At 35.8% G+C, this 26,689-nt stretch overlaps 1 protein-coding gene across 4 annotated transcripts in view; it reads right to left on the bottom strand.

Annotated features, from left to right (window-relative positions):
• Window positions 1-26,689, bottom strand: part of LOC132140758 (disks large homolog 4) — a 188,556-nt gene that overhangs the window by 68,868 nt on the left and 92,999 nt on the right. For 3 of the 4 annotated variants that reach the window (XM_059549714.1, XM_059549712.1, XM_059549711.1), the window contains exon 3: window positions 20,237-20,293. In XM_059549714.1, the coding sequence (XP_059405697.1) occupies window positions 20,237-20,293 (57 nt within the window). Of the gene's footprint in view, window positions 1-6,785; window positions 6,922-20,236; window positions 20,294-26,689 lie in introns of those variants that run through there. The other variant, XM_059549715.1, reaches the window with a different exon arrangement.

Below are 26,689 nucleotides of genomic sequence, written 5' to 3'. Positions count from 1 at the left end.
GGAGCTGCCCAGAACGGTGAATGACATTTTTTCGGAAGCATGGTTTGATGCAGACAATAACCAGTTTTCCATCCAACTCATTTGTATTTAGGGATGTCAATATTCGATAATTTCCATGATCGATCGTCGTTTAAATTAATGGTCAATTAATTACCTTAATGCTGCAAAATGCGTCTGCAGCGGTATTATTATTATTATGTGCAAAAGCCACTTGGAAAAAAAGCTTTCTCACCCGAATTGAAGGGGTTTAGTCTGACTAAAATGCTAGTAGCAGGACTATAAAATGAACAGATGTGATTATGATCATTTGATAAAATGAAGAGAGCGCGCCATACGTTGGAGATCATTTTACTTTGTTGACTGTTTCCCGTCAAGGAAGACCGCTGAATGCGCCTCTTTAAATGGTTTCGTGGGGCTCGTTGTTGTATTTTAAAACGCAACTGCAATGACACACTATAGTAGTGGTGCAACGGATCATCATTGATCAATATCTTCGGTTCGGCACACACGTGACCCCCGGATTGATTTATGAAAAAAAAAAGTTGCACATGTTTAGTCCACACTCAGTGGTAATGGCGAGCGGAGGAACGGAGGAGCTTGAACGCCCCGCGCATTTTGGATTCCCTGTCAGATATAATGATGAAGGAAAGAGGTTAGAGTGAAAAGATTGTGCCAGATCTTTATGAACAGGAGAAGAAAAAAGTTGTGGATGAACTATCCCGAGCATCCTCTGTTGCGCACACGACAGAAGGGTGGACGTCCAGGGGAACGGAGAGCTCTGTGATGATAACTGCTCACTTCATCACAGCACACTGGAAGATGAGAAGTCGGGCTATTATGTTAAAAAGAAGATATTATGTGCACTTTAAGTTGATTTCATATATTTTAATTTAATAATTTAATGTTAATAAAAAAAAAGACAAAACGTATGTTTATTTGTCTTGGCCTTTTTTTTTTTTTTTTTTGCTGATCCGAAAAATGATCCGATCCATACGAGGACGAGCGAGCGCGGGTTTGACTAGATGTATTTGGAGGCTATTGCTCACGTCTCGTTCTGCACATATCCAAATGTTTCCATATTCGCAATGTATCTGAATGTTAAACTATAATATTTTGTATTTATTTAATGTAAACTAGACGGAAAGATCATTCTCTACACATGAGCAAAAACCTCCTTGGCATAACAGCAGAGTGGACCGGTATACTACGGTCTATTTAAACTGACCAGTGTACCCTTTTAAATGTTTGGTTGACTGTACTTTATTTTAATAATGAACAGACTGCGATGTAAGTTTGAAATTAGAATGCACTTTAGATGTTCTGTGTCATTTATACCAAACACAAATGTTGCTGGTTGCTAGTGTGTTTGCAGCACTACTGTTATTTATTTTTTATATATTTATTTTTTTATATTTTTCAGTTTAATTGACTTCTATTTCTAAAATCTTATTTATTTAAATGTATATTTAAGTTTACATTTATGTTCCAACAAACTTGAAAAATTCTACTTGATAAATGCTCTAAAACTTTAATGCAAATGATTGACTTTTATATATATATATATATATATATATATATATATATATATATATATATATATATATATATATATATATATATATATATTACCTGTTTTATATATTTAATACTTGGTCAGTTTATTGATTTTGTTTGGTTAACTTTGGATACATTTTTTATTTTAATACCGTGCAGTGCACAAAATTAAGATTCTAGAGATGGTTCAATGCAGTGCTCAATAAATGATAAGTTTAGAAATGTTGTGCATCCACTTATTATTAGTGTGACATTTTAGCATGCAAATGAAGGGGAAAACTTCAAGATATCGGCCCCCAAAAATTGGCAGCACATATCGGCTATCGGCTGACCCTGACCTCTAAACATCGGCATCGGCTATAGAAAAACCCATATCGGTCGATCTCTACCTTTTAGCAACTTTACCTAAAAATTAATTTGCAACACGGCCTGTGCCACTAGCGCAAGAATTTGAGGCCCTGTTGCATACGATGCTGCAGCCGGAAGAGCCACGGTAAAAAGTTCAGTCAAGCGGTAAGCTAGAGAGGCTTTGCTGCGGTAAGATCAGGTGCCAGTGCTTAAAGGGTTAGTTCACCCAAAAAGGAAAATTATGTCATTAATGACTCACCCTCATGTCGTTCCAGACCCGTAAGACCTTCAGTTTAAGATATTTTAGATTTAGTCCGAGAGCTTTCTGTCCCTCCATTGAAAGTGTGTGTATGGTATACTGTCCATGTCCAGAAAGGTAATAAAAACATCTTCAAAGTAGTCCATGTGATATCAGAGGGTACGTTAAAATTTCATCGAAAATACATTTTGGTTCTTTTGGTGATTGATTCTGAACTGATTCTGTGCTAATGTTATGAGCGCGGGTAAACCGAAGGCTTGAACCAAGGGCAATCATTGCCAATTACGTCATTATGTCGAGTGCAAAAGAACCGGTGAACCGTTTTCTTCAGCCGGTTTATTGAATCGAACTGTCCAAAAGAACCAGTTTGCGGAAAAAAACCGAACCTCCCATCACTACTAGTGATCCGATGAAATCGGATCTTAACTCAATCGTTCCTTTGTTATCTGGCTCGGCTCGGTGTATATCTTCAGTTCTCTCTTCACAGCAGTTCAGTCAGTGTACTGTTTGAGTAAATGAATTACTCCGGGATATTGGTTTATTTTGACTTTTGACTTTTGATCTTAAGTCATTTGTGGATTAATTCTTATTGGAGACGAACCGTTGGCGAACCGTTTCAAACAATTTAGTTCGATTTGGTGAACTGGTTCAAGAAGATCCGGTTACATCGAGTGATTCATTCGCGAACCGAATATCACTAAACTGCAGTGAACGCGCTCACAACAGATCCCGAAGAAAAGACAATGCTGAATAAAGTCGTAGTTTTTGTTATTTTTGGACCAAAATTTATTTTCGATGCTCTCTGATGTCACATGGACTACTTTGAAGATGTTTTTATTACCTTTCTGGACATGGACAGTATACCGTACACACACTTTCAATGGAGGGACAGAAAGCTCTCGGACTAAATCTAAAATATCTTAAACTGTGTTCCGAAGATGAACAGAGGTCTTACGGGTTTGGAACAACATGAGGGTGAGTGATTAATGACAATTTTCCTTGTTGGGTGAACTAACCCTTTAAGGAGAGCTGGGTCTAGTGTGCCACAGGGCGATGGTGGTATCAAGTGAGGCGAGTTAGGGGCCTTGCGAGCTTTGCTCGAAATATTGGCCACCCTGCTAAAGTGGATTTAGGAGTGAGGTTTGGCTGATTGCTGGGAGACGAATAACTTAGATTAAAAAAATCCACTTTGTTTACCCTTAGCGAGGACAAAGCGTTGGAATTAATCAGCGTTTGCCTCAGGCTTAAATACAGTAAACTTTCCGATTGGAGGAGTTGTAGGCACATTCGAAAGATAAGAGGATACCAGGGAAAAATTGGAAGAGACACCGGTAGAGGCAAGGTTAAGCCTCTGCGTCGTGGAGAGCGTGTGGCTGCTCGAGCAGAGAGCAGCGGCCGCGATGAAGCCTGGAGCTCAGCGGCGGTGTCTGGCGGAGAAGGAGAGATCCTGAAGCCGTCAAATTGTCTGGAGAACCAAAAATCCCCAGTATAAACCTTGTCATCTAAATGGGAGAAGCTGAGTCTGACATATAATGGCAGGTGCAAAAAGTGCAAACCGAATGCTGATAAACTATGAATGAATAGAGGTAAGTCAGCTTTATTTATACCATAGTAGTGATTAACTTGAGTGCGCTCCACCTGTGCTAATTTGGGACAGGGCCATAGTTTCACGATGCGGGTGTAGAGCAGACTGAACTTGCTGCTTTGGCAAGGGGAGGGACAGTACTGAAACACTGTCTAAGCTGTTCACCAATCACAACATACTAGGACAGCACAATCACAACACATTTTGTTTTTCGGAAGGCAGGCCTTCATCAAACCTGGAGCTTATCGAGCAGTTTGTGCCAGGCTGGGGAGAAAGTAGTTGTAATAATGTAAATTATTTGAGAGCTTGTTCTTGTACACCCCAAAACAAAATCAAGACTTCATAAAAGATCATAATAGGACCCCTTTATTGTTATTTCTTAATTTTTATTTCATATATCTAGACGGATGGATGTCTTTGGATGCTGAGAACTGTTTTTTAGCATCTTGCACCATGAGCATCATGTCAAGTTAAAAGAACTTGAGGTCTCTTTTCACAAAATAATTGGCAAACTTACTGCAAGTCGTAAGTCCCACTGAACATAATAACTTGCACTCTTGAGAGGCTGTAGCCATTACAAAATGTCAGAACTTAAGGCAGGGCTGTTCAGTGCAACATATTTAAATATATATGAAAAATGTACCACTGTAGCATGTGTGTGATAATTTTGCATTTGATTTTCTTGTGCTTGTTTGTGTGGATGATTGATTATACTTGTTAGTTAGGGGTGTGTGATGTGAAAATTTTTCATTGTGGATTATTAAAATATCTCCACAGTCAGCTTTTGTAGAAATGTAACAGTGCACATTCTATCAGATGCAGTTCTGGCACTTCCATCTCAATATACTGTACAATGTGACATACATTCACAACAAATGTTAACTCTGCAGTAGAGTTACACACACACTTATTCACAAAACACAAAAGTACATTATTTGCATCTGCTTTAAGGTCTTGCCGGTTAAACATTTAATTCAAGTGCTGTTCTGACATGTTTCTGATTGTGTACAGACATGCGCAGTTGCGCACTTTGTCAAACAGTGCCTATTATGGTCAAAAACACATAAGGTTTATATATAAACTTAATTGGCTATGTATAAAATAAAAGTAAACAGTTGCATGAGAAAGGATGTGTGCAGCTCTTAAAGCAACAGAACTAAACATTAAAGGAATAGTTCACCCAAAAATTGCATTTCTGTCATTATTTACACACTCACATGTTGTCCCAAACCTGTATTAATTTATTTCTTGTGCTGAACCCAAAAGAAGATGTTTTGAAGAATATTGGGTAACCAAACAGTAGTTGGTCCACATAGCAGGGGGAAAAGAAATACTATGGAAGTCACTGGGGACCAGCAACTGCTTGGTTTCCCACATTCTTCAAAATAACTTTTATGTTCAACAGAAGAAAAAAACTAATTCATGGTATGCTAAAAAATTTATTAAATTAATATGGTATAAAGTTAAAATACTATGACAGTATTGACAGACAGAAGACAGCATTTTAATTTTTGAGTCAACTTTTCTAATATAGTTAATAAAACAACTTAACAGGGAAAAATCACTTAGGCTTAAGCTTTTTTTTATATACAATAGTAGAATAAGTTTGGCTGTACTGCTCAGGCAACTTACAAAATAGTAAAACCAACATGACAAAGAATTGTGCTAAAACCGTGAATCGTGATATTCCTGAAAAAAAAAGAATAAACATTTTTATGATATTTTTGCCATATGGCCCACCCCTAACCTGTGCTTCAACTGTTCAGCCTGTGCTAGAAATCTTTCAACCTCTGTAGCACCAGTGCTAAAAGTTAACATACAGTACAGCCGTAAGCTCATAGCCACATTCAAACATCTATGCCAGTAAATTATGTTGGTTTTACTCAAATTGCACTGCATTATGAATTGTGGTCTGGGACATTACAAAATGCAAAGATGGATGAAGGTTGCGTAGCTAGACACAGATGGAACATTCCACTTGTCACTGAATATATCTGAAGTTGATATGTACATCTGGCATCAAATCCCCTTTCTGAGTGTCTTATAAATAAATGAACGTTTCACAGAAACAATCAGACAGAAGTGACACCCACAATTTATGATACAAACCAATGAGAAGAGAAAATGCATCCACCCACTCGCACACTCCAGGGCAGGAACACACAAGCAATCTGTTCTTGGCAGTTATTATTGTGTTTGTCTCTTTTCATCCTCCACTGACAGAATACTACACGTTTTGTTATAATGATGCAGTCGGTGTCTCAAAATTCTCCTGTCCCCTCAATTTACAGAAAAAATGGAAACAATCTGCCTGTCTACCTAGAAATAATTTTTCCCCATCACAATAAACTGCAAAAAGCAGTTAAACCTACAACATCATGAAGCGTCCAGGTGCCCCATTTTTATTCTTTAATTGAATCCGTTGAGTTTCATTAATCATCTCATCTATTATTTAAGCGATTGTGCCATTTTTCGGAAGCACCATTTCACATACAGACACCCTAATTTTAACTTTCCACATTTTGCAACTTCTGACGCCTCTGAGCACCATCCGTCTGCTGTGAACAGAGACCAGTCTGTGGATGCTTCTGATTAGTGTCATTCCTCAAAGGTCCATTGTATAGGTAACACATTATAAACAAGTCAAAATAAAGATATTTTAGAACAGTTCCCAGTAAGACTATTATGATTCCCCCAAGGATATGAAAATGATCCTGTAGAACATCAAAAGGGATGTTAAAGAAAATCGTTCATGATTTTAAAAGCTCCCCTGTGATTTCCTTAAACTATTCTGTAGAAAGAGACAGAGTTCTTATAAACACACATTATTATTCCTTAACTTGTCTCCATATACTATATTATTAAATAATAATCTTGTAGAAATTAGTTTATACACAATAGGATATTATTCGATTCCTTTAGGATCTTTTAGGATTGTTTCCAAATTAGGTTAGAAATTCCAATAGAAGTGCACACTCCGTCAGTATTTTCTGGCTATCAGCCTGCAAACATAAATAATAGAAAGGCGTAATCTCCTACCATTATCCGGTGGCGTTGTTTTTTAGCTTTCCGGACGTTGTTGATAAAACGTCGGCCCATTTTCTTAGCGTACCACACGGACACAAACATCCTGGCCGAGCGCGGTACACCGACAGGCGTTCAGACCGACAGCGCGCAGCTCTCCACACGAAGAGTGAGCGCGCGCGGGAGGAGGAGGAAGAGAGAGACGCTTGCGCTTTCAATGTGACAGTGGCAAAAAAATAAATAAATTGACATTCACGCATGAAGGGTTTAGCTGGACGGAATAAAACAACGCGAGGAACTCGAGGCGCATGTTGGAAAGTTAATAAGCAACAAAGAGAGTATTGAGTTACAGACGCGAAGCGTTAATCAATTATGAACGACTTAATGCGGTCAGTGGCTTTAGTAGGGAGTCAATTATGAATGACTGCATATTTTATTCGTGGCAACTGCGATATAACTAGACAGGATTTGACGCTTATGTAGATGCGCGTTTAGAGGGTGCATTTTACAACAGCTTCAATCATGGCACATCCAGTTCAGCTTTAGAATCGTTTATGTCTTTACAACACATACGCGCCAAACGGAGGCATCTCGGCTATGAATACACAATTAAACAGAAGAATTGAAAACTTCGAAGTGGCATATAGGAACTGTCAAAATGTCACCGGGAAAGTCTGCCACAGTGTGAGATGAAGTTCTCTGGGTGACACTTTGATACGGTTCACAAACGTATATTGTTCATTTTGTTTCTGGCTTTATTGACGGCTTAAAAACTGTTCTTAAAATAATATATCTGTTTAATGTCTTCTTCGACCGCGACAGAACACGCGCGCACGCGTCACGAAACGAGGAGAGATTGCGCGAGAACTTCTCCGAAATGCAGCAATACAGACTTTATTAGCTCTACAAAATACATCTTATGACATTAAAGTTTGCGTTAGAATACTTTATAAGATCTATGAACACGACTAGAGAAGAGAAAATTATCTGTTTGGCATGATGACGTTTGATATCCCGACAACCTCAGTGGTCTAATTTAGCCACTTGCTATAGCAACCGCCTTTTACAAGTAAAAGCTTTCAGAAGTCTCAAGGGGTTTTTACAGATGATAAAAAACATGAAAATGTGATAAAAATGAAGATATCTTGAGCTTGTGTTCACTGCCGACATTATTTCAACCATTTAACCAAAAACCCAATCAAAAAACCCACTGATGTCAGGACGATAATACCCGTAAATCTTAAAATGCTAACTCATTTCTGGCCCCCTAAAAACCCATCATCGCTGCAGTAATCTATTACCATCTGTGAACTACCGCACTTCTGTAATGGTGTGCTAAAATACTCAGTAATACTCAACTGTGTATTTCCGGTTCATTTGCAGAGAGAGTGTGTGAAACAGAGAGTGCTGAGACAGCCATATCTACTGACTGCACTCCAGAGCATTACACATGCTAGGCTATATCCTCACTGCTAATATGCACTATTGAGGAGTCACGCAGCATTCCAAGAGAGTGCTGAGTTATCCAGCCCAGTTTGGAAATGCACAAGAGAGATGTCCTTTGGGAAATAAGAGCTATGACAATGACCTGCTTTTGATCCCTTCCCCTTGTTCATAAATATTGCTTAAGTGTCTACCCCCTTTTTGGGGGTGGAGCTGAAAAGGGGGTGTCCAGATTCAAATTAATGTAATTCTGGAATGGTTTGGAATATGAACCTAATTTTGGGCTGGTTTTTAAAAACATACTTGGAAGTTTCTTGTACATGTGAAAGAAGTTTAATAATTAAAAAAAAAAAAAGTTATAGGTGTTTAAGTTTGTTGTAATAAAAAAGTAATTTAATATTTATTTATATTTTATTTAAAAAGTTAAAATAAAATGTGTTGAATTTAATTTCATGTCAAATGAAAAGCCTTAAGTCTAAAGACGTTGTGTTCCAAATTTGACAATGATATCACAAAAAATGAGGTTTCTGTGTTATTTTTAGTCGCTATACCAACAATGTCCACTAGGTACTAGTCATGCGCCTTCTATGATTTGTAATGGACGACTGATTTGATTTACAATTTTTTTTTTATTCAAACAGAAATAAAACATTCTAGATAGGCTGTAAATGATTTTTAAACCAATAAGACTAGATCCATCAGTGACCAATTCTCCACACCGCAGACTGAGGACAACCTCCTGGACAGCAACCAATCTGGCTTCAAAAGTGGCCACTCAGTTGAGACTGCTCTGCTCTCGGTTACTGAAGCCCTGCGACTAGCAAGAGCAGCTTCAAAATCCTCTGTACTCATCTTACTTGACCTTTCTGCTGCTTTTGACACTGTTAATCACCAGATTCTCCTGTCCACCCTCAGAAAGATGGGCATCTCTGGAACAGCACTCCTGTGGGTTAAGTCCTACCTCTCTGACAGATCCTTCAGTGTGTCTTGGAGGGGTGATGTTTCAAAGTCACACCACCTTGCTACTGGGGTTCCTCAAGGCTCAGTACTTGGACCACTTCTCTTCTCAATCTACATGACATCATTAGGATCTGTCATTCAGAAGCATGGCTTTTCTTATCACTGCTACGCTGATGACACCCAACTCTACTTCTCATTCCAACCAGATGACCCGACGGTAGCTGCTCGCATTTCAGCCTGTCTGAGTGACATCTCTAGCTGGATGAATGACCATCACCTTCAGCTTAACCTTACGAAGACAGAACTCCTGGTGATTCCAGCTAATCCATTGCTTCATCACAACTTCTATATACAGCTGGGCTCATCAACCATTACTCCTTCAAGGACAGCTAGAAACCTAGGAGTTGTGATGGATCATCAGTTAAGCTTCACAGACCACATTGCTACAACTACCCGGTCCTGCAGGTTTGCCTTATACAACATTAGGAAGATTAGACCCTTCCTGTCAGAGCAAGCAACCCAACTTCTTGTCCAAGCTCTTGTTCTCTCTAGACTAGACTATTGTAATGCTCTCCTGGCGGGCCTTCCTGCATGTACTGTCAAGCCTCTGCAATTGATCCAGAATGCAGCAGCGAGGGTTGTCTTCAATGAGCTAAAAAATGAGCTCACGTTACTCCTCTCCTCATCAGGTTACACTGGCTACCAGTAGCTGCTCGCATCAAATTCAAGGTACTGATGCTAGCCTACAAGACAACCACTGGCACGGCACCAACTTACCTAAACTCATTGGTTAAATCTTATGTGCCCTCCAGAAGTTTGCGCTCTGCAAGTGAACGACGCCTTGTGGTACCATCCCAAAGAAGTTCAAAATCACTCTCACTGACCTTTTCCTGGACTGTGCCCAGCTGGTGGAATGACCTCCCAATCTCAATTCGTACAGCTGAGTCTTTACTCATTTTCAAGAAACATCTAAAGACTCATCTTTTTCGCCTGCACTTAACCAACTAACACTAGCACTTTTCCTTTACTTGTCTTTTCATTTAAAAAAAATAAATAAAAAAAAAACCCTGCCTATGCGTTCTATACTAGACTAACTGAGACTTGTCATGGCACTTGTATACTGTTGTTGTTCTCTTGTTGACCTGACTGCTTCTATTGTTCTCATTTGTAAGTCGCTTTGGATAAAAGCGTCTGCTAAATGATTAAATGTAATGTAAATGTAATGTAAAATATACAATAAAACAACTACTATAGCATAAAACACATTGGCCTTAGAAACAGTTCTGGCTGCTTACTGAGACTTATCTGAATATCTCCCCTGTTCATTACTGCATAAAGTTATGAGGGTGGGCTCTTTCTAATCAGAAATCTTAATCAAACATAGCTACTAGAGTGTTGGTACAGAAACTTATGTATGTATGTATGATCATACATGAAATTGACATGCATTACATTTTTTACTGAATACTTGCAACATCAATCATACATATACAAATATACATATTCAATTTATTCTCAAAGTTTTGGATAAAAACTAGAAAAGATGTTTTGTCTGAATTATTGGCAGCCAAAAAAAATAAAAAAATATATACTTTTGTGATTGTATGTGTATGTATCAGCTTTTTGTAACAAAAGCCAACTTCTTGGTGGGTTTTTTTTTTTTTTTTGCTAAATTTTCTTTTCAAAAATGCATTAATTCGTGACAAGAAAATTTAGCAAAAAAAAATATATAAAAAAAATATACAATCTCTAAGGTCTCCAATGATATATAGTTTGTCAAGATTAGTTTAGTTTTAGTATAGAATATTATGGTTTTAAATATGTAATGGCTTTGGGCCCACCGGTGGGCCAGGGTTAAAGGTTGGAGGCCAGAGTGTCAGGTGATGCAATGGATAATTTCTCTGTGCTTATCTGACAGCCATGTCAGAGGTTAAAGGTTAAGGTTAAAAGCAAAGGTCAGTATAAAGAAAGATGAAAAGAGTATTGAAAATAAAACAAAAGAATGGTTAAAAATGGAAAACCCCTTCATAAAGGAAATATCATGTCTACAGAGCAATGAAAAAAATTATACTTTAGAGCAAAAAAACTAACAAAAAACTCTACTTTTTAATTCAGTGGCGGAAATGGGCTTCCATTAATATGCATTATATTTTCTGTTATGTAAAAAAATCTGAAAAAATTATTAATCTAAATAATCAAATTAAAAATGAATCTAAAATTAAATCTAGTGTGTGTTCAACACAAATACTTTGGTTTCAAGACAAAAACAATATTTAAACAAAATAGTTTCTTGCTTTTAGACAACCTGAACAAAACGGGTTTAAACCAGAAACCTTTTTTTTTATTATTATTAGACCAATATAAAAATGCACTTCAAATAAAATACACAATTATTTCACTTTTTTATGTGTTTATACAATGAATAATTCAGAATCTGAAATCTAACTGGAAAAATGTCCCACATTATTTGTCCTTACTGCCAAAAGTTACCATCTTTTTACACAAAATTGGATAAAAATGCAAAATAACATAGAATAACATATCTGAAATAATAACTGGATGTCAACGTGAATCGTAATGAGGTCATGTGACATTAATCATAAACTACATGCCAGCCAAACCACTAAGGAAACACAAATGGGCCACAATGCTTTTCACCGCAGAAGTGTTTTTCGGTATTACGTAAGACACTCCAAGTTGACAGGTTCACCTAAATGAGAAAACACATGGACTCTCCTCTTCTCTCCTTCCTTCCCCCTTCTTTATCTCAGTCTTTCTCCCTGCCTCAATTTCAACCCACCTCTCTCTCTCTCTCTGTGTATTGCATTGGATCCCCAGGCCATTTGTCTCAGCAAAAGTCTGTTCAGTAATTACCTCAGAGCTGCAGGGACAACTTTAAACATTCATTAGTGAGCAAGAACATTTGAATAGACATAGAAGCCTCTCTCTCACACACACACACACACACACACAAACACACACATATATTTTGTAAAAGGAGTGGTGAAAAATGCAAAAGAGAATGTGATGTGTAGTCCCTAGAGGAGATCATTGTAGCAAAAGGTAATCAAATTACTTCCAAACACACACATAAACAGCTTTCCTGAACCTGTGGTGGGTGATGAGCAAGAGAGAATACTGAGCACATGAACACACACATGCACACACCACATAACATCCCTACAGCTGCCACAGGATGGGAAGGAAAAAAACGAAAACGATATCTGCAATTCAACACTTTATGAAGAAAATGTGAGTGCTGCTTATCTGTACAAAGATGGTTTGATGTTAGGGTGTTTTGAGTGGCTGCCATGGCATTATTATGCAGTTGCTAAGGTATTCGGAATGGTTGCTATGGCTGAATTGTGGTTGCTAAGGAGTTTACAAGGGTTTTATAGTCAAAGACTTCAGATATACTAAAGACTTTGCACTCCTATTACTTATGAAGTGGAGAAAGTGCAACGCTCAATATGGCCGAATAGTCCTGCCTCCTCAATAAAAGAGCCAGTCACCAGTTGATTAAGTCATTGCGTTACTGCAGCTGCTGTAAGGAAGAAGCTCCGGACGGTATAGAAACCGTCTGCATTCTGAGATGCGCTAGGACTGCTCAAATATGAAATGTAATTATGCGCTTGATGAATAGTTTTGGAGAATTTGACTTTATTATGTGTTATAGAATTTGTTATTATGAATTTTGTTATATTAACTTGATTGAACAATATAAATCTTACCACTGAGTGAAATTACTTAAAGGAAATTTGTTATATAACTGAAACTTAGAGTAAAACCATTTAAAAAAATAAAAAAATAAATAAAAATTAACTGAAATAAAAAATAAAGTTATTAAAAAGCTAATTAATAATTACAATTATTGTAATAAATAATTTTTTTTTTTACGAAAACACATTTTATTTCAGCTAGTTGCAAAGGCAAAAATTTCATTTCAGAAATAAAATAACCTGTACAGACATGCCTAAAAATAATTACAAAAAAATAATAAATTGAAAAACGCAATCAAAATACTAATAAAAACCATAATATTACCTCAGTGATACTAAAATAACACTGTTGTTCAGGTGGTTGATCAGAAGCAACATGGCTAGATTCTTGCAAAGTAGCTAAATAGCACATTTTCTATAAACTTTCACTATATAATCAAGTGTTACTGTTAACAAAAACTATTACAATTTAATAGAAATTTTATCTGAAATAAAGCACAAATGGTGCATGCTTTAAAACAGCTTTCGCAGGTTTACAAGCAACCTTTTCCTGTTTCTTTTTTTCTGTCAATTTCTTGCTTTTTCCCTCCTAGGAAAAACAACTTTTAGTACACACAAAAAAAAGGTCCTTGTGGTTCTCTGTTTGATCCATTTGAGCAACCATAAACGATGCGAAATGTAGAAAATCACTTCCTGCCCTCCATCTGCATTTCACGCCACAAAAGCATTGTTGTTCCAGCGCCCCCACTGGTACACAGACGGCCATGTTGGCATAGACACACACTGTTGAACTGATGGCCAGACTCAAGCGTTTAGCCACCTGGACACACCATTAGTGACACACTTTTAAAGGGACAGACAGAGGTAAAGGTACCTGAGGAACCTAAAATCTTTTATGAGTTATCAGTTTGAAATTGCCTCCTGTCCAGTGGTTCCCTGTACTGAATTCCATGAACCTTTTGATTCAGAGTGGGCAAAATTAAATTCAGGTACAAACTGCAGTCTACAGTATCAGGGCTTTGTAAATTAGATCCATTTATTAACTCCTACCATTTCCCTCTGGACATATCTTCACTTCCATCCTTCAGCTTCTGCTCTCCTTCTCATCTAACATCATTTTCCCCTGTAGTCCATTCACATCTATCTCTTCTTCAATCCATTTCTAGTTTTTCATTATCAGCTCTTTATTCACTATCATTTATAAGAGAACAGTAAGATAATTCATTAACTGCACTGTTCCAAGATGCACATACTGCTGTAATTTGAGGATCCCACTGCAAAGCAATTTGTGTTTGTAACATTAAGCCTATACAGATATGCAAATGATCAAACCAACAGCCAGTTAGAGCTCCAGTCACAGCAGAGCTTGTTACGCATCAGAGCTGCATCTGTCCATATAATGTTTAGAGCAGCAATAACAACACCCAGACTCACACATATATTCATATGCGCAAGGCACGTCAAGGCACCTTGCTAATTCATTTGACTGCTTCTTACTCCTTGCCATTAGCTTAGCTAAATCTACTGCATCAGAGCAAAAGAAATAGACAAAGGATGCAAAGACAGTACATTTCTGTTATGCTGTTGCTGACTTCAAAAAAGAAAAAAAATCTGACTTCAGACTTGACAAAAAAAAAAAAAGACTTGAAATGTGTACAAAGAAATGTGTGAGTTTTGTGTACAAACTTTAAACTGTTCACCTCTTTTTGAGCATAGACCTGAAAATGAAATTTTCCAACTTTAACTGTTGTCAATTGGATCACAGATTTGCTTTTGTTCTGTTACATAATGCACAAATATTATTTTATTTAAAAAAAAAAATTATATATATTTTTTCAAGTTTTACTAGAAAATCAAAGCCATATATCTAAACAGGTTGTGTTCCAAATTTGAGGTTGATTATAAAACATGAGCTTTCAGTGAAGTTTGTCTGAATGCAGTACCAAACATTTCCTTTAGTTTAATTATGTTTCTTATTCATTTCCAATGTGGTCATTTCTGACCTCAAGAAGTTCAATTGTGTCTGTTTTTTTTTTCTTTCTTCAGAAGCATGTAACCTTTTCAAATTTCATTTTTGTGTATGTCTATGTGTGCATGCTCACAGAACAAGTGCCAAAACATTTACCAAGTTTCATACCAAAATGTTACATTTTTCAGTCAAAACAACCAAAGAACCCTATAGAGGGGTGTTATTTCAGCATCACTGATATATTATTACAGCTTTTATGAATATTTTGTATTAGATTTTAATTTTAAAGTCTTAGTAATTTTATTGTTTGTTTTTTTGCCATAGTTTTTATTAAGTTTAAGTTTTAGTCTTGTTTTTGGTGTTTTAGCTTTTTAGTTATCCTAATTATCTTACTTCGAATAAGCGGAAATGAGAAATGTTGTCTTGTCAAGTAGCAGCAATCAAATACCTTATTTTAATATTTTGTTTAAGTTCAAATATATTTCATGTAATGGATTTTTTTATGGTTTTACTTTTAATTAATTAAAATAACCCTAGATTGGAATTATTACTGATGTGCAGTTGTGTAGTTAAAGAGACATATTTGCCATTTTTCTTTTTCTAGTTTTGATCTAGTTATGATTACATATTCATCTGTTGTTCTCTGTGGATGAGTGTTCAGTGTTTGGTGGTTCCTGTATCCTGCTGTGACTCAAAAGATCTGAGTGTATGTGTGTGTGCGAGCTTTCTCCTCATCTCACTACCTCTCATCCTACAGCCTGTCATTTAGAAATGGAAAAAGTGTGTGTGTGTGTGTGTGTGTGTGTATGTGTGTGTGTGTGAGTGAGAGAGAGAGAGAGAGAGAGAGAGAGAGAGAGAGAGAGAGAGAGAGAGAGCTTGATGATTTCACTTGCCTTCTTGGCACTTCAAATGTGTTAATGTCAGCAGCAGCAGTTCCGTTGCTATGGACACCAGAATCGAACTGTCTCAACCTCCTGTTTGAAATGTTCGAGTGCTGTGCGTCCATATGGGAAAGATCCCATTTCCACAGTGAAATCTACTTTATAACTCAACTGTCTCTTCTAGACAGCAGTGAGGCTAGACACTCTGACTTGGTTTTAAATTTTAACATTTCAATTATTTATGTTCTTACACTATCTCTTTGCATCTGTAGATTTCAATATATGTATATCTTTAAAAGAGTGTTTTTCTCCTACACTAAGTCTCCACTTGAGAAGCATTTATTTACCGTTAGGTTTACAATTTTATTCCTATATTCCCTATTTGTACATAATTTCTGCCTGTTTCAACTAAATGTTCAGTTAATGCTGCCTTAAATTAAGCTTAATCTACTTGGTTGTACAAGTAATTTCTTAGAATGTGCATTCTACCATCTTTAAAAAATGAGGTTGATTTACATATAACAAAAGAGTTGAAATTGCATAATTTATTTTGAAGAAATACATTTTGATCATATAATTTTTATAGTCTATATTCGGTTGCTAGTATCCTTTGCTATAGGTGGTTCTCAAACCTGTCCTGAAGTACCTCCAGCCCTGTAAATGTTGTATGTCTCCCTCATAAATCACACTTGATTCAACTCATCAGCTCATTAGTGGAGACTGCCAGACCTGAAGTCAGATGTAGGGAGACACAGGCTGCATCCGAAAACTCTAAAATCCCGCCTTTGGAGGCAGCATTCCAAAGCAGGAAGGCATCAAGGCACGTTCAAATCCAAATTCTGCTTTACTTCCTGTGTCCAGAGGAACCTTCTTCTGACTGAATTTTAAAGGCAGCATAGATGTATCCTTCGCTGCCTTTGATATCCCACAATCCTGTGCGTTCCATTCCGTGATGGTTGAGCTAAAAAAATTTTTTAAATTGCCCCGCCTCTGAGGTCTGTCTGAAATCAGTTTCATGAGGTGCCTTCGTGCAAAAACGCTGCCTGTAAAGTCACTGCCTCATACGGCAGCGAGGCAGCAAGTCAGTTGCCTAAGTTTTTGTATGCAGCCATACATAATGTGCAGTGCTGGGGGAACTTCATGGAGAGGTTTGAGAACCCCTGCTTTACACAGTCAAAGTTCAGTTTGGGGACCAATTCTCATTGACTACGTTTACATGAACATCAGTAATATAATTATTTACCTTATTCTGAATAAGACAATATTATGCTTAAGGTGTTTACATGAGTTGCTTTTAGAATACTCCTTTCATGTTCCCGTTTTACATGTTATAGTACATAGATCAATTAATGTCACACATTACATCCGGACGCTACGCCATCCAACATCCCCTCCGGAATTTCACGTATAAACATATAGTTCATCTTCATAATGATGCCATATATAGTTTGGGTGTTACATTTTTTTTTTTTTTTTACTAAAAGCTTCAAGTGCAGTTAACCATTTGTCATTCCGTATGTGCAAATAGATGACGGTGTTGTTGAAGCCATGCTCTTTTGTTTGCCATCAAACGGTTGACCACTGCTGTGTGTGTATTCTGTCGTAAAATACAGCAAAAAGTCCTACACAATGGTAATAATGCGATTAAGGTGTGTACATGTCTACACTGCACTTAGACTGCAACTAAAACAGGAATAGTCCACATGTCTCAATTCGATATGTGTTTACTTCCGAGTATGACTTTAGTTGGATTAAGGTAATAAAAATCTCTGTTTACATGGTAGATTCTTAATCCGAGTATTGTCTTAATCATGTTAAAATCAGAATATTGTTGTCCATGTAACAACATGTCATCTAACCAATATGCCTGTATAGGTCATTTGTCAAAATTCCTGAAATACTACCTATCAAAGCGTATACTACAGCTGCGCCCCTATCGGCAACAGGACACCTTCATATTAATGCTTTGTACTCTTTTATCTGTGTCATAATTCGGGATACGTATAACTCAGTTGGTAGAGCGTTGTGTTATATACTCAATAAACTATTTTGCTGCTTATTAATAGTTAGTAAGGTAGTTGTTAAGTTTAGGTAATGGAGTTTAGCGGATCTAAAATATGATCATGCAGAATAGGGCATTAATACGTCCTTTATAAATGCTAATAAACAGCCAATAAACTAGTAAAATGCATGCTTATATGCAACTAGTTAAAAGTGAGAATTAGTCCTTAAAATAAAGGGCTACCATTTACATTAATTTATATGGCATTTTTTCCTAAAGTAAATTAATTTCATTTGAAGTTGTTGACAGTATTTTTTAACCTCTTCACTGGTGGTGAGCAAATCAAATCTCCTGCTTCTCAGATTTTCTCCTTAAAGGATCCCAGTAATCTCACGTGTCTCCTATAGAGTTTCATAAGAGATCTCAACATCTTAAACTGTACTCAGAATTGTCAAGATACCAAAATCTGCGATCCAAAGTCTAAAATGACAACATGAACTCCTGAACCAAGTGATCTAATTTTATCAGTCTATTTTTATATCCTTTTGGTATTTTAGAAGAAACATAGTACATACTTCAATGAAACGTAACTGTTCAAAGCATAATAAGCTCAAGTTTTCTGCCACTGGCTAAACACTTCCTGTAGATGTGTCAGTGTACCCTTATTAGGCAGCAGAACACACAGACCTGTTAGTCAGCAGCTGACAAACAACATGACAGCACACTGTCCTCTACAGGAGCCTTTAAGGCACTGCATTTAAAGAAAATTCAATACACTGAACCAAGCTAGAAACATTCATGACAATAAATCATTGCTATTCTTTCATATACCTTGTGTATTTTGACATATGAAATCAAATCAAGATCTCTAACACACACTCTTTGTGTCTCTACAGAACTTCCATAACTGAAGCGGAATCATTAAACTTGATTATCTGAAAAAACATAATTTTTTTAAAGTGTTATATTAGCATTTTAATGATAACTGAAGTCTGCCCATCAAATACAGATGGTCTCAAAGCACGTGTTATGCAGACGTTACGTTATGAGTGACAATAAGCATAACTACTAGAAGGAAACAACACTGTGCAGGCCAGATATAAGAGCTGTCAGAAATAATAAGCTGAAACTGCAGAGAGAATATAAAAGTGTATCTGTATGGATATACCGGTGTGTGTGTTGTTTAAAGTTGATACTGTGCAGCAAGGTGATGAGTTTGCTGATATTACTGCAGTAGATTTGACAGCACAGAGAAAATGATGACTTCAGGCGACAGAGAAATACCATATAGAAATATGAGGGAAGCCACAGTAAAAACAAGCCGACGTGCAATACAGAAAAAATAAAACTATTTTTTACAAATCAGTCACTATGTTACAACATCATCTTTGTCTTCATCCATTTAACTTGTCACAACAATTTCTGTCACCTCTACTCAACAAGTTATGACTTTGAACTTGGTTTTCTTTATCAGTAAGTAAATCGCAGTGGTCAATATATATATATAAAATGTTACTATATTGTCGCCCAGCTCTAATGTGTATAATGTGACTGCAAGGCATGAAGATATTATAATATTATAAACATTTACATCATGATTTTCTGCTTTGAAACAATATGTATTGTGAAAAGTGATACACAAAACAATTTTACTTGAATTTGACTTGGCAATTTAATGAGCCAGTCCAGTATCCTTTATGAAGATAATAACTATTTAAAAATCATGATGATGTCACTGTGAAAAGCAACATCACAAAGAGTGTGAGATTCATTTTTACAATAACTGCAATAACAAAATGGCAATGATGATGATTTGTTCTCGAACCAAGGGGCCTCAGAAAATTATTCATTCATTCAATCAATGTAATTTAATAATAAATATAATAATAATAATAATAAATAAATATACATTTCAAGAGTAATGCAATCAAGATGTAAGCTTAAATCATACTGAAGTGAAACCATTTTTATTTTCTGTCAATGAATTTATATATATATATATATATATATATAAAAAGCTGAATCGGTATCTTGAATCTTATATAATCCCAAAATAAATATACCAACTACATAAATATATACTCCTGGGTTCTGTTATGACATTTATTGTAAACAATATACTTAAAAACATACAGAATCTTGAATCTTATAGATTCACAAAATAAATGTCTCACTCCCAGTTTCTAGTAATTTAAAAATTAAAAATAAACCAAGCAGTGCTGTCATAATTACAGCAGAAATACCAGAGGAGATATCTTAGCCAGTTTGGCCGACCTTCTGGTCAAAAAGGTTGAGAACCACTCCTATGGATGAAACCAACAAGATGGGGATGATTTTGTGAGTTAGTTTTGTGGTCATAATGATTCCATACGGTTGCCATGATGAAATGGCATGAAAAAGGATGAAATGATCAAGTACACTAGCAGGTACTGCAGCCTACGGGTGCAAATCTGCCGCCCGGACAGCAGGGGCAGCAAAACATCAGTTCTTACCAGTGTGGAGACCGCAGAGGTGTACAGAGGGGTTTGACCAGAGGACAGCAACACTGGCTGTGAAAGCAAACAGGAGAGGAAGGGCAGATAACTCAATAACAAACTTCCTTAAAAAAAAAAAATCATTAAAATAGAGCCTTTGATATATACAGTTAATACATTACAAAGTATCACCAAGCACTGATGCATTCAATCTGACATCTACAGTAAAAATATCAATTCAATACAATGATTATGGATTTTATAATTACTATATTAGTCACATTTCATGCTGAATCATATAAATTATTCAAATTACATATTTACAGCATGATTTACTGCAAAGTTGCTAATGAAATGATCAGATATTTTAAAGAAATTTCCAGTCAGTGTTTTGCTTTTCTGAGCTCAATAAACATGACTACTGCATCCCATCAAAGGCTCTGTACTGGGGACAAATTAAAAACAAACAAATGAGATATAATTGGAGAAATAAGGATATACAGGAGATTGACATCAGAGTCATGAAGGTGCTTATCTAAGAGTTGTATTTTCATCTCATGCAAAGAGTGTAAATTAGGTTAGGAAAGGTAACAGAAAACTGCAAACAGCCCCAAAAAGTGTCTAGGTTCATTCAAACAATGCATTACATGTTTATGTCCAATCCTATGCATTCATACAGTACTGCAGATTTTAAAGATGAAATCTTAAAGGAATAGTTCACCCAAAATTGTAAATTTTCTGATGATGTACTCACTCAAGATTTTGTAGACATCACTTGCTTACCATTGGATCCTCTGTAGTGAATGGGTGCCATCAGAATGAGAGTCCAAACAGCACATCACAATAATCCACAAGTAATTCATATGATTTCAGTCCATGAATGAACATATTGTGAAGAGAATATCTGAGTGTTTGCATGAAAGAAATTTAAAAAATTGTTGCTTTCGACTAAAATACTAATCCATAATCCATAATATTGCTTTCTTCCATAAAAAAAAAAAAACTTGTCTTAATCAGGAGAGAAATATGCTCAAAGCAAGCACCGTTTATAAGCCAAAACAGTTATGTTGCAAACAAATATGTGGGTGGATTTTTATTTGAGAGGACAAGAGGGGATGGACTTTTTCACTGGACTTTTTATTATGTATTATGAATTCGTATTTTGGTCAGAAGCAATGGTTTAAACACATTAATGATGGATATGTTTCTTACAAACATGCAGATTTCCACTTCATAAAATGTTAACTGATGGAATGGAATGGTGTGGATTACTTGTGGATTATTGTGATGTTTTTATCAGCTGTTTGAATCAGCTCTTGTATAATGCTACATTTCTTCAAATCTATTCCCATGAAAAAACAAACTCATTTACATCTTGGATGGCCTAAGAATGAGTGCATTTTCATTTTTGGGTGAACAATTTCTTTGAATGAATATACAATTATTTTACTATTTTTATACAGGTACTGCATAACATGAATTGGCCTTTCATTGGAAAATGTAGAAAATAAGAAAGGAAAAGCAAAAAACAATACAACAATGCCGTCTGCACTATGTTTTCTTCCCCTTTATAGGGAAACAACATCTTAACAGTGTAATCTGGATCTGTCCCAAGTCCTGAAAGCCAACTGTTGTTCTGTGCATTAACAGCAGATGGCAACGTTGTTCAGTTTTGGGTGATTAAATTGCTTCAGGTATTGCTTCACAGCATGAAAAAATCCTTTACATGTATGAAATGTTGTGCTTTCCAGAAATAAACTCTGAAGATAAGAGCTCTCAACAGGCAGATGAAAATCTCATATTACACATTCCCTGAGGCTGCAGGATGATCGCTCACTCCTTCTGAAGCCCTTGAGATTCATTTCTGACCCAAATCCATCCTGAGAGCCAAATGACTGAAAGATTCCAAAGGAATGTGCGTCTCATTTTCTTCAATTCCCTGCTCCTTTATTCACAGAGGCATAAATACTGTCAAACACCCCAGAGGTTTGCTAAAGTTCAACAATAAAAATATATTACTAATTAAACCAAACTTTCTGCATTTTATTAGACACATCTCTGATCAGTCAGAATACCTCATTCTAATCGTCTGATTCTGTCATTTTTCTGTCAAATGTTTCTGTATAATGATCACTAACCTTACTGCTGTTCATCAACCAGCTTCCTACACTGTTCATTTCTTGTTATTACATAATAAAATCATTTGAACTCTTTGTTTTGTCAGTTTATTTAATAATTTAGTAAGCAGTAGTATGTGATAAGTGAGATAATGTACAGTCAGTCGGTCATTATTATTCAGGTTTTATTTTGTGATTGTACATTATAATACACACATATCACATATGTGCCAGCCTTTATCCAACTGTTAAAACATCTGTGCTTTCCATAGATATAAAAAATATATATTCTTATAGATACTAAATAATTAATAAGAAATTATCTATGGAATACAAGTTTTAACAGTTGGTTGGTTGTATTGCCAGATAATACTGTAATAATATGTTAGCATTTGTAATATGCATGTCGTACAGAATAAGAAAGTAGTTCTAGACATAAGACAAGAGTGTTTTATAAAATATGAAAAATATGAATGTTTCAGTAACTTAATGGTCCATAATCAAACTAGCATGGGGAAAAGTCAAAAGTAAAAAATAAAAAATGTAAATTCAGATTGCCTTGAATTTAGGCAAGTTAAATTTGAAATACAAAACATCTAAACGACTGATTGATCAAAATTTTGGAAAACCATCGATGTGTCCCTTGACCACAAAACCAGTCATAAAGGTAATTTTTTTGAAGTTGAGATTTATACATCATTTGAAAACTGAATACATTTGTTAAGATAGAACAATATTTGGCAGAGATATTACTATTTGAAAATCTGGAATCTGAGGATGCACAAAAATCCAAATACTGAGAAACTCTCCTGTGAAGTTGTCCAAATGAAGTCCTTAACAATGCATATTACTAATCAAAAATTATGTTTTGATATATTTAATTATCTTTACTTAATATCCTAATGATTTTTCTACAAATATACCCATGCGAGTTAAGAATGGTTTTGTGGCCTAGGGTTACAAATCATTTACAGATAATAAAAAAGGTATAGTTTTATGAAGGTTCCCATACAATCAAATGTTTTGTGTCTATAGTAATTTTTCACCACTTGCAATCTCTGAGGTGTGCTGAGCCCTTAAATTTGTATTTCTTATTCATTCAATGTAACTAAAGGTGAGCCACAGGGGTCAGTCCTAGAACCATACCTTTTTACTTAATATACTGTATTAATAATATTGATAAAAATGGTCATAATTCAAATTTTCACTATTACGCTAATGATAAGCTATATACAGTTCAGCATCCACACCCAATCTGGCTCTCTCTCAGTTGCAGCTTGCTTTTAATACTATTCAGCATAATTCTTTTGAACTAAAACCTGTTTTAAATGCTTATAAAACAGCAAAATCAATCCCTCATAATGTTCTATCCATCACTACTTCCTAAGGTTCTGAGATTGAGATTGTGTCTCAGTATAAGGTATTTTGGGATTTTAATTAATTTAAAATAAAAAAAAATAAAATTTTATTTTCTTTATCCTTTATGTTCGGCAACTGGTGAAAAGGTTGAAGGTGAAACTGGGGTTTTATTGTAGAATCGGCTCACCGCTGACCCTTTCATGTCTATACTAGACTATGCTAGACTATGGTGTTGTCATACAGTGTATATGCATACATCTCAGTGCTTACATGCTGTTTATCATGGTGCACTGAGATTTACAAAAAACTCTCACTCCTCATTGTGTGTTGTATGCTCAAGTTGGATGATCTGCTTTGTCAATTTTTAGATTAAAACACTGGCAGGTTCTTATTTATAAATCTATTCTGGGACTGCTTCCCTTATCTTCAGGCCTACATCTGTAAAAAAAAACAACAACAAAAAAAAACACATGAAGGTAGTTATGGTCTTCGGTCCTAGGAATTTTTCTCACTGTCTGTTCCAGTGGTGCAAACTGAACTGGTGAAAAAGGCATTTAAATTTGCTACTCCCTCTGCCTGGAATTTGCACAAAATGTTACCAAAAAAAATTGTTCCAAACAAAGCCAAAGCAGAACTGTTGTGCGTCTCCGTGCAACACAGTGCTGTTTTGTTACTGAATGAATACACGTTTATAAACTAACTGATTCATTCATCCATTCATAATGACAGTGGTTTCTTCTCAAATGGAAGGGCGCATACTTGTAAGGCTATGTACTGTATTAAGGCTGATCCAGTCACTTGCTTAGTTTCAGAGTGAATCAAGCACTTGAATGAATCAGCTGAATAATTCACACATTAAAGGAACACTCCACTTTTTGAAAAAACAGGCTCATTTTCAAACTCCCCTAGAGTAAAACAGTTTTTTAGAGTTTTACCGTTTTTTAATTGAGTTTTTAATCCATTCAGCTGATCTCCGGGACTGGCGGTAGCACTTTTAGCTTAGCTTAGCATTGATCATTGAATCTGATTAGAACGTTAGCATCTCGCTCAAAAATGACCAGATAGTTTCTATATTTTTCCTATTTAAAACTTGACTCTTCTGTAGTTACATTGTGTACCAAGACCGACGGAAGCGCCTGAAAATAGTCCCCAGCAACTCTGCTATTGCTGCAACTACACAAACTAGCTAGGACTATTTTCAGACGCTGCGTAATATCACTGCGCCTGCTGCACCCATGGTAAAGCAGCAAAGTTCCTTGATTATTAGGCTGGAATGAGAGTATAGTTCCTAGAAATATCAGCCTAGAATATCGCAACTTTTCATTTTCTGTTGGTCTTAGTACATGATGTTACTACAGAAGAGACACGTTTCCTTTAAGACAGTGACTTGCTGCCACCTAATGGCAGTTTTAGTTTATTGTTTAGCATATCATTCCATTTAAAACAAAATTCATATTTCTATACAGATAAAATATATAAAAAATAAAACAGGTGTTAACCATTAATCTCATAGCATTATTAATGCAATTATAACTGCAGTGTAAATGCATTCATGACGCCTCTGAACAGTCTATGTAAATATACAATATATACCACTCAAGATGCAGCTTCTGAAAATGTAATGACCATGTTATAACCACATTGTAGCCTTAAAAGTTTATGTATAATCAACATTGTTTTTTGCACATACAAACGTTTTAGTGATCTCTGATTACAAATCATTGCAAAACAAAGGCATCATTATTAAGGCACATACTAAATATCATCATGGGGCTGAAAAATACTGAAATTTTTCAAGCTAAATCATACATTCTCATTATATTCTATTCAGATTAATGTAATATGAAGCTTACTTTGGAGGTACTGAATTATTTGGCTTATCTGTACTGCTTGAATACTAACAGGAATAGCAGAAGGAAGCATGTAGGAGCCCTGATGTGTCATATGACCACATGAAAGTGATTCATACTCTGTGTGTGTGTGTGTGTGTGTGTGTGTGTGTCATGCAAAGTGAACAGCATGTAACACATAAATATAAACAAAGCTAGGACAAATACTGCATATAGTATGCTGTACATCTTACATACATCCCTTATCAGTATCACATTACACATACGCATAAAAATGAGGCAAATAAAAAAAAATAATTACAAATCTCCACCTTCATTCATCTAACTACATTCACTGCCTTACATATTTGTTTAAATGCAAACGAGTGCGATTACTGTACAAATGCATTGATATTAAAAATGAAAAAAAAATGCACTGATTACATTTGATTACAAACTGAATAATTACATTAATTATATTATAATATATACTTATAATATATAATATATATAACTATATTTGGCATGTTTTTGAAAATACAAATTTATTGATGCATTGTAATGCATAATTTAGTATTCAAATAGCTTTTGTGCAAACAGTTCCATAAAAAAATTAGCATAAGGATAATTTTGATGATTAGATTTGTTTGTAATGCACTGATATTGTAGATACTGTATTACTGAAGCACTACAGTAACCTAGGACTGTGGACGTTTGCGTGTTGTGTTTCACAGGCATGTTTCAGATGAAGACAGATGGTACCACAGAGAAGGGGGGGGTGGAGGGGGAGCAAAGCTAGGAGGAGCAGTCATTTGCTTTCTGACCTTCATATCCAGCCAAACACCCTTGACACACTGAACATAACTAACACAAGCATGTAAATGATCTACATGCTAAAGTGATTTTACACCCAACATATTAGCCAGCTGCTGAGCTGCATAAATAACAACATATGTTACATATGTTTGTGTGCTTCACTCCAGGTAGTGAATTATGGTTCATCATCTGCTGTGGATACTGATGTGATTATTGAGTCATAAATGGTGGCTAGTTCTCCTCATGCCTGTTAAATTATTTACAAGGTCAGTCGAAATGACATAAGTATATTGTCTGTCAGTATTTTGGGAAATGTGTTGTTTTCTGACCCATTTCCTCGCTCTTTCTGA

The sequence above is a fragment of the Carassius carassius genome, chromosome 5 (genome assembly GCF_963082965.1).
Source record: "Carassius carassius chromosome 5, fCarCar2.1, whole genome shotgun sequence".
NCBI classification, from domain to species: Eukaryota; Metazoa; Chordata; class Actinopteri; order Cypriniformes; family Cyprinidae; genus Carassius; species Carassius carassius.
This window is presented reverse-complemented; position numbering and strand designations above follow the sequence as displayed.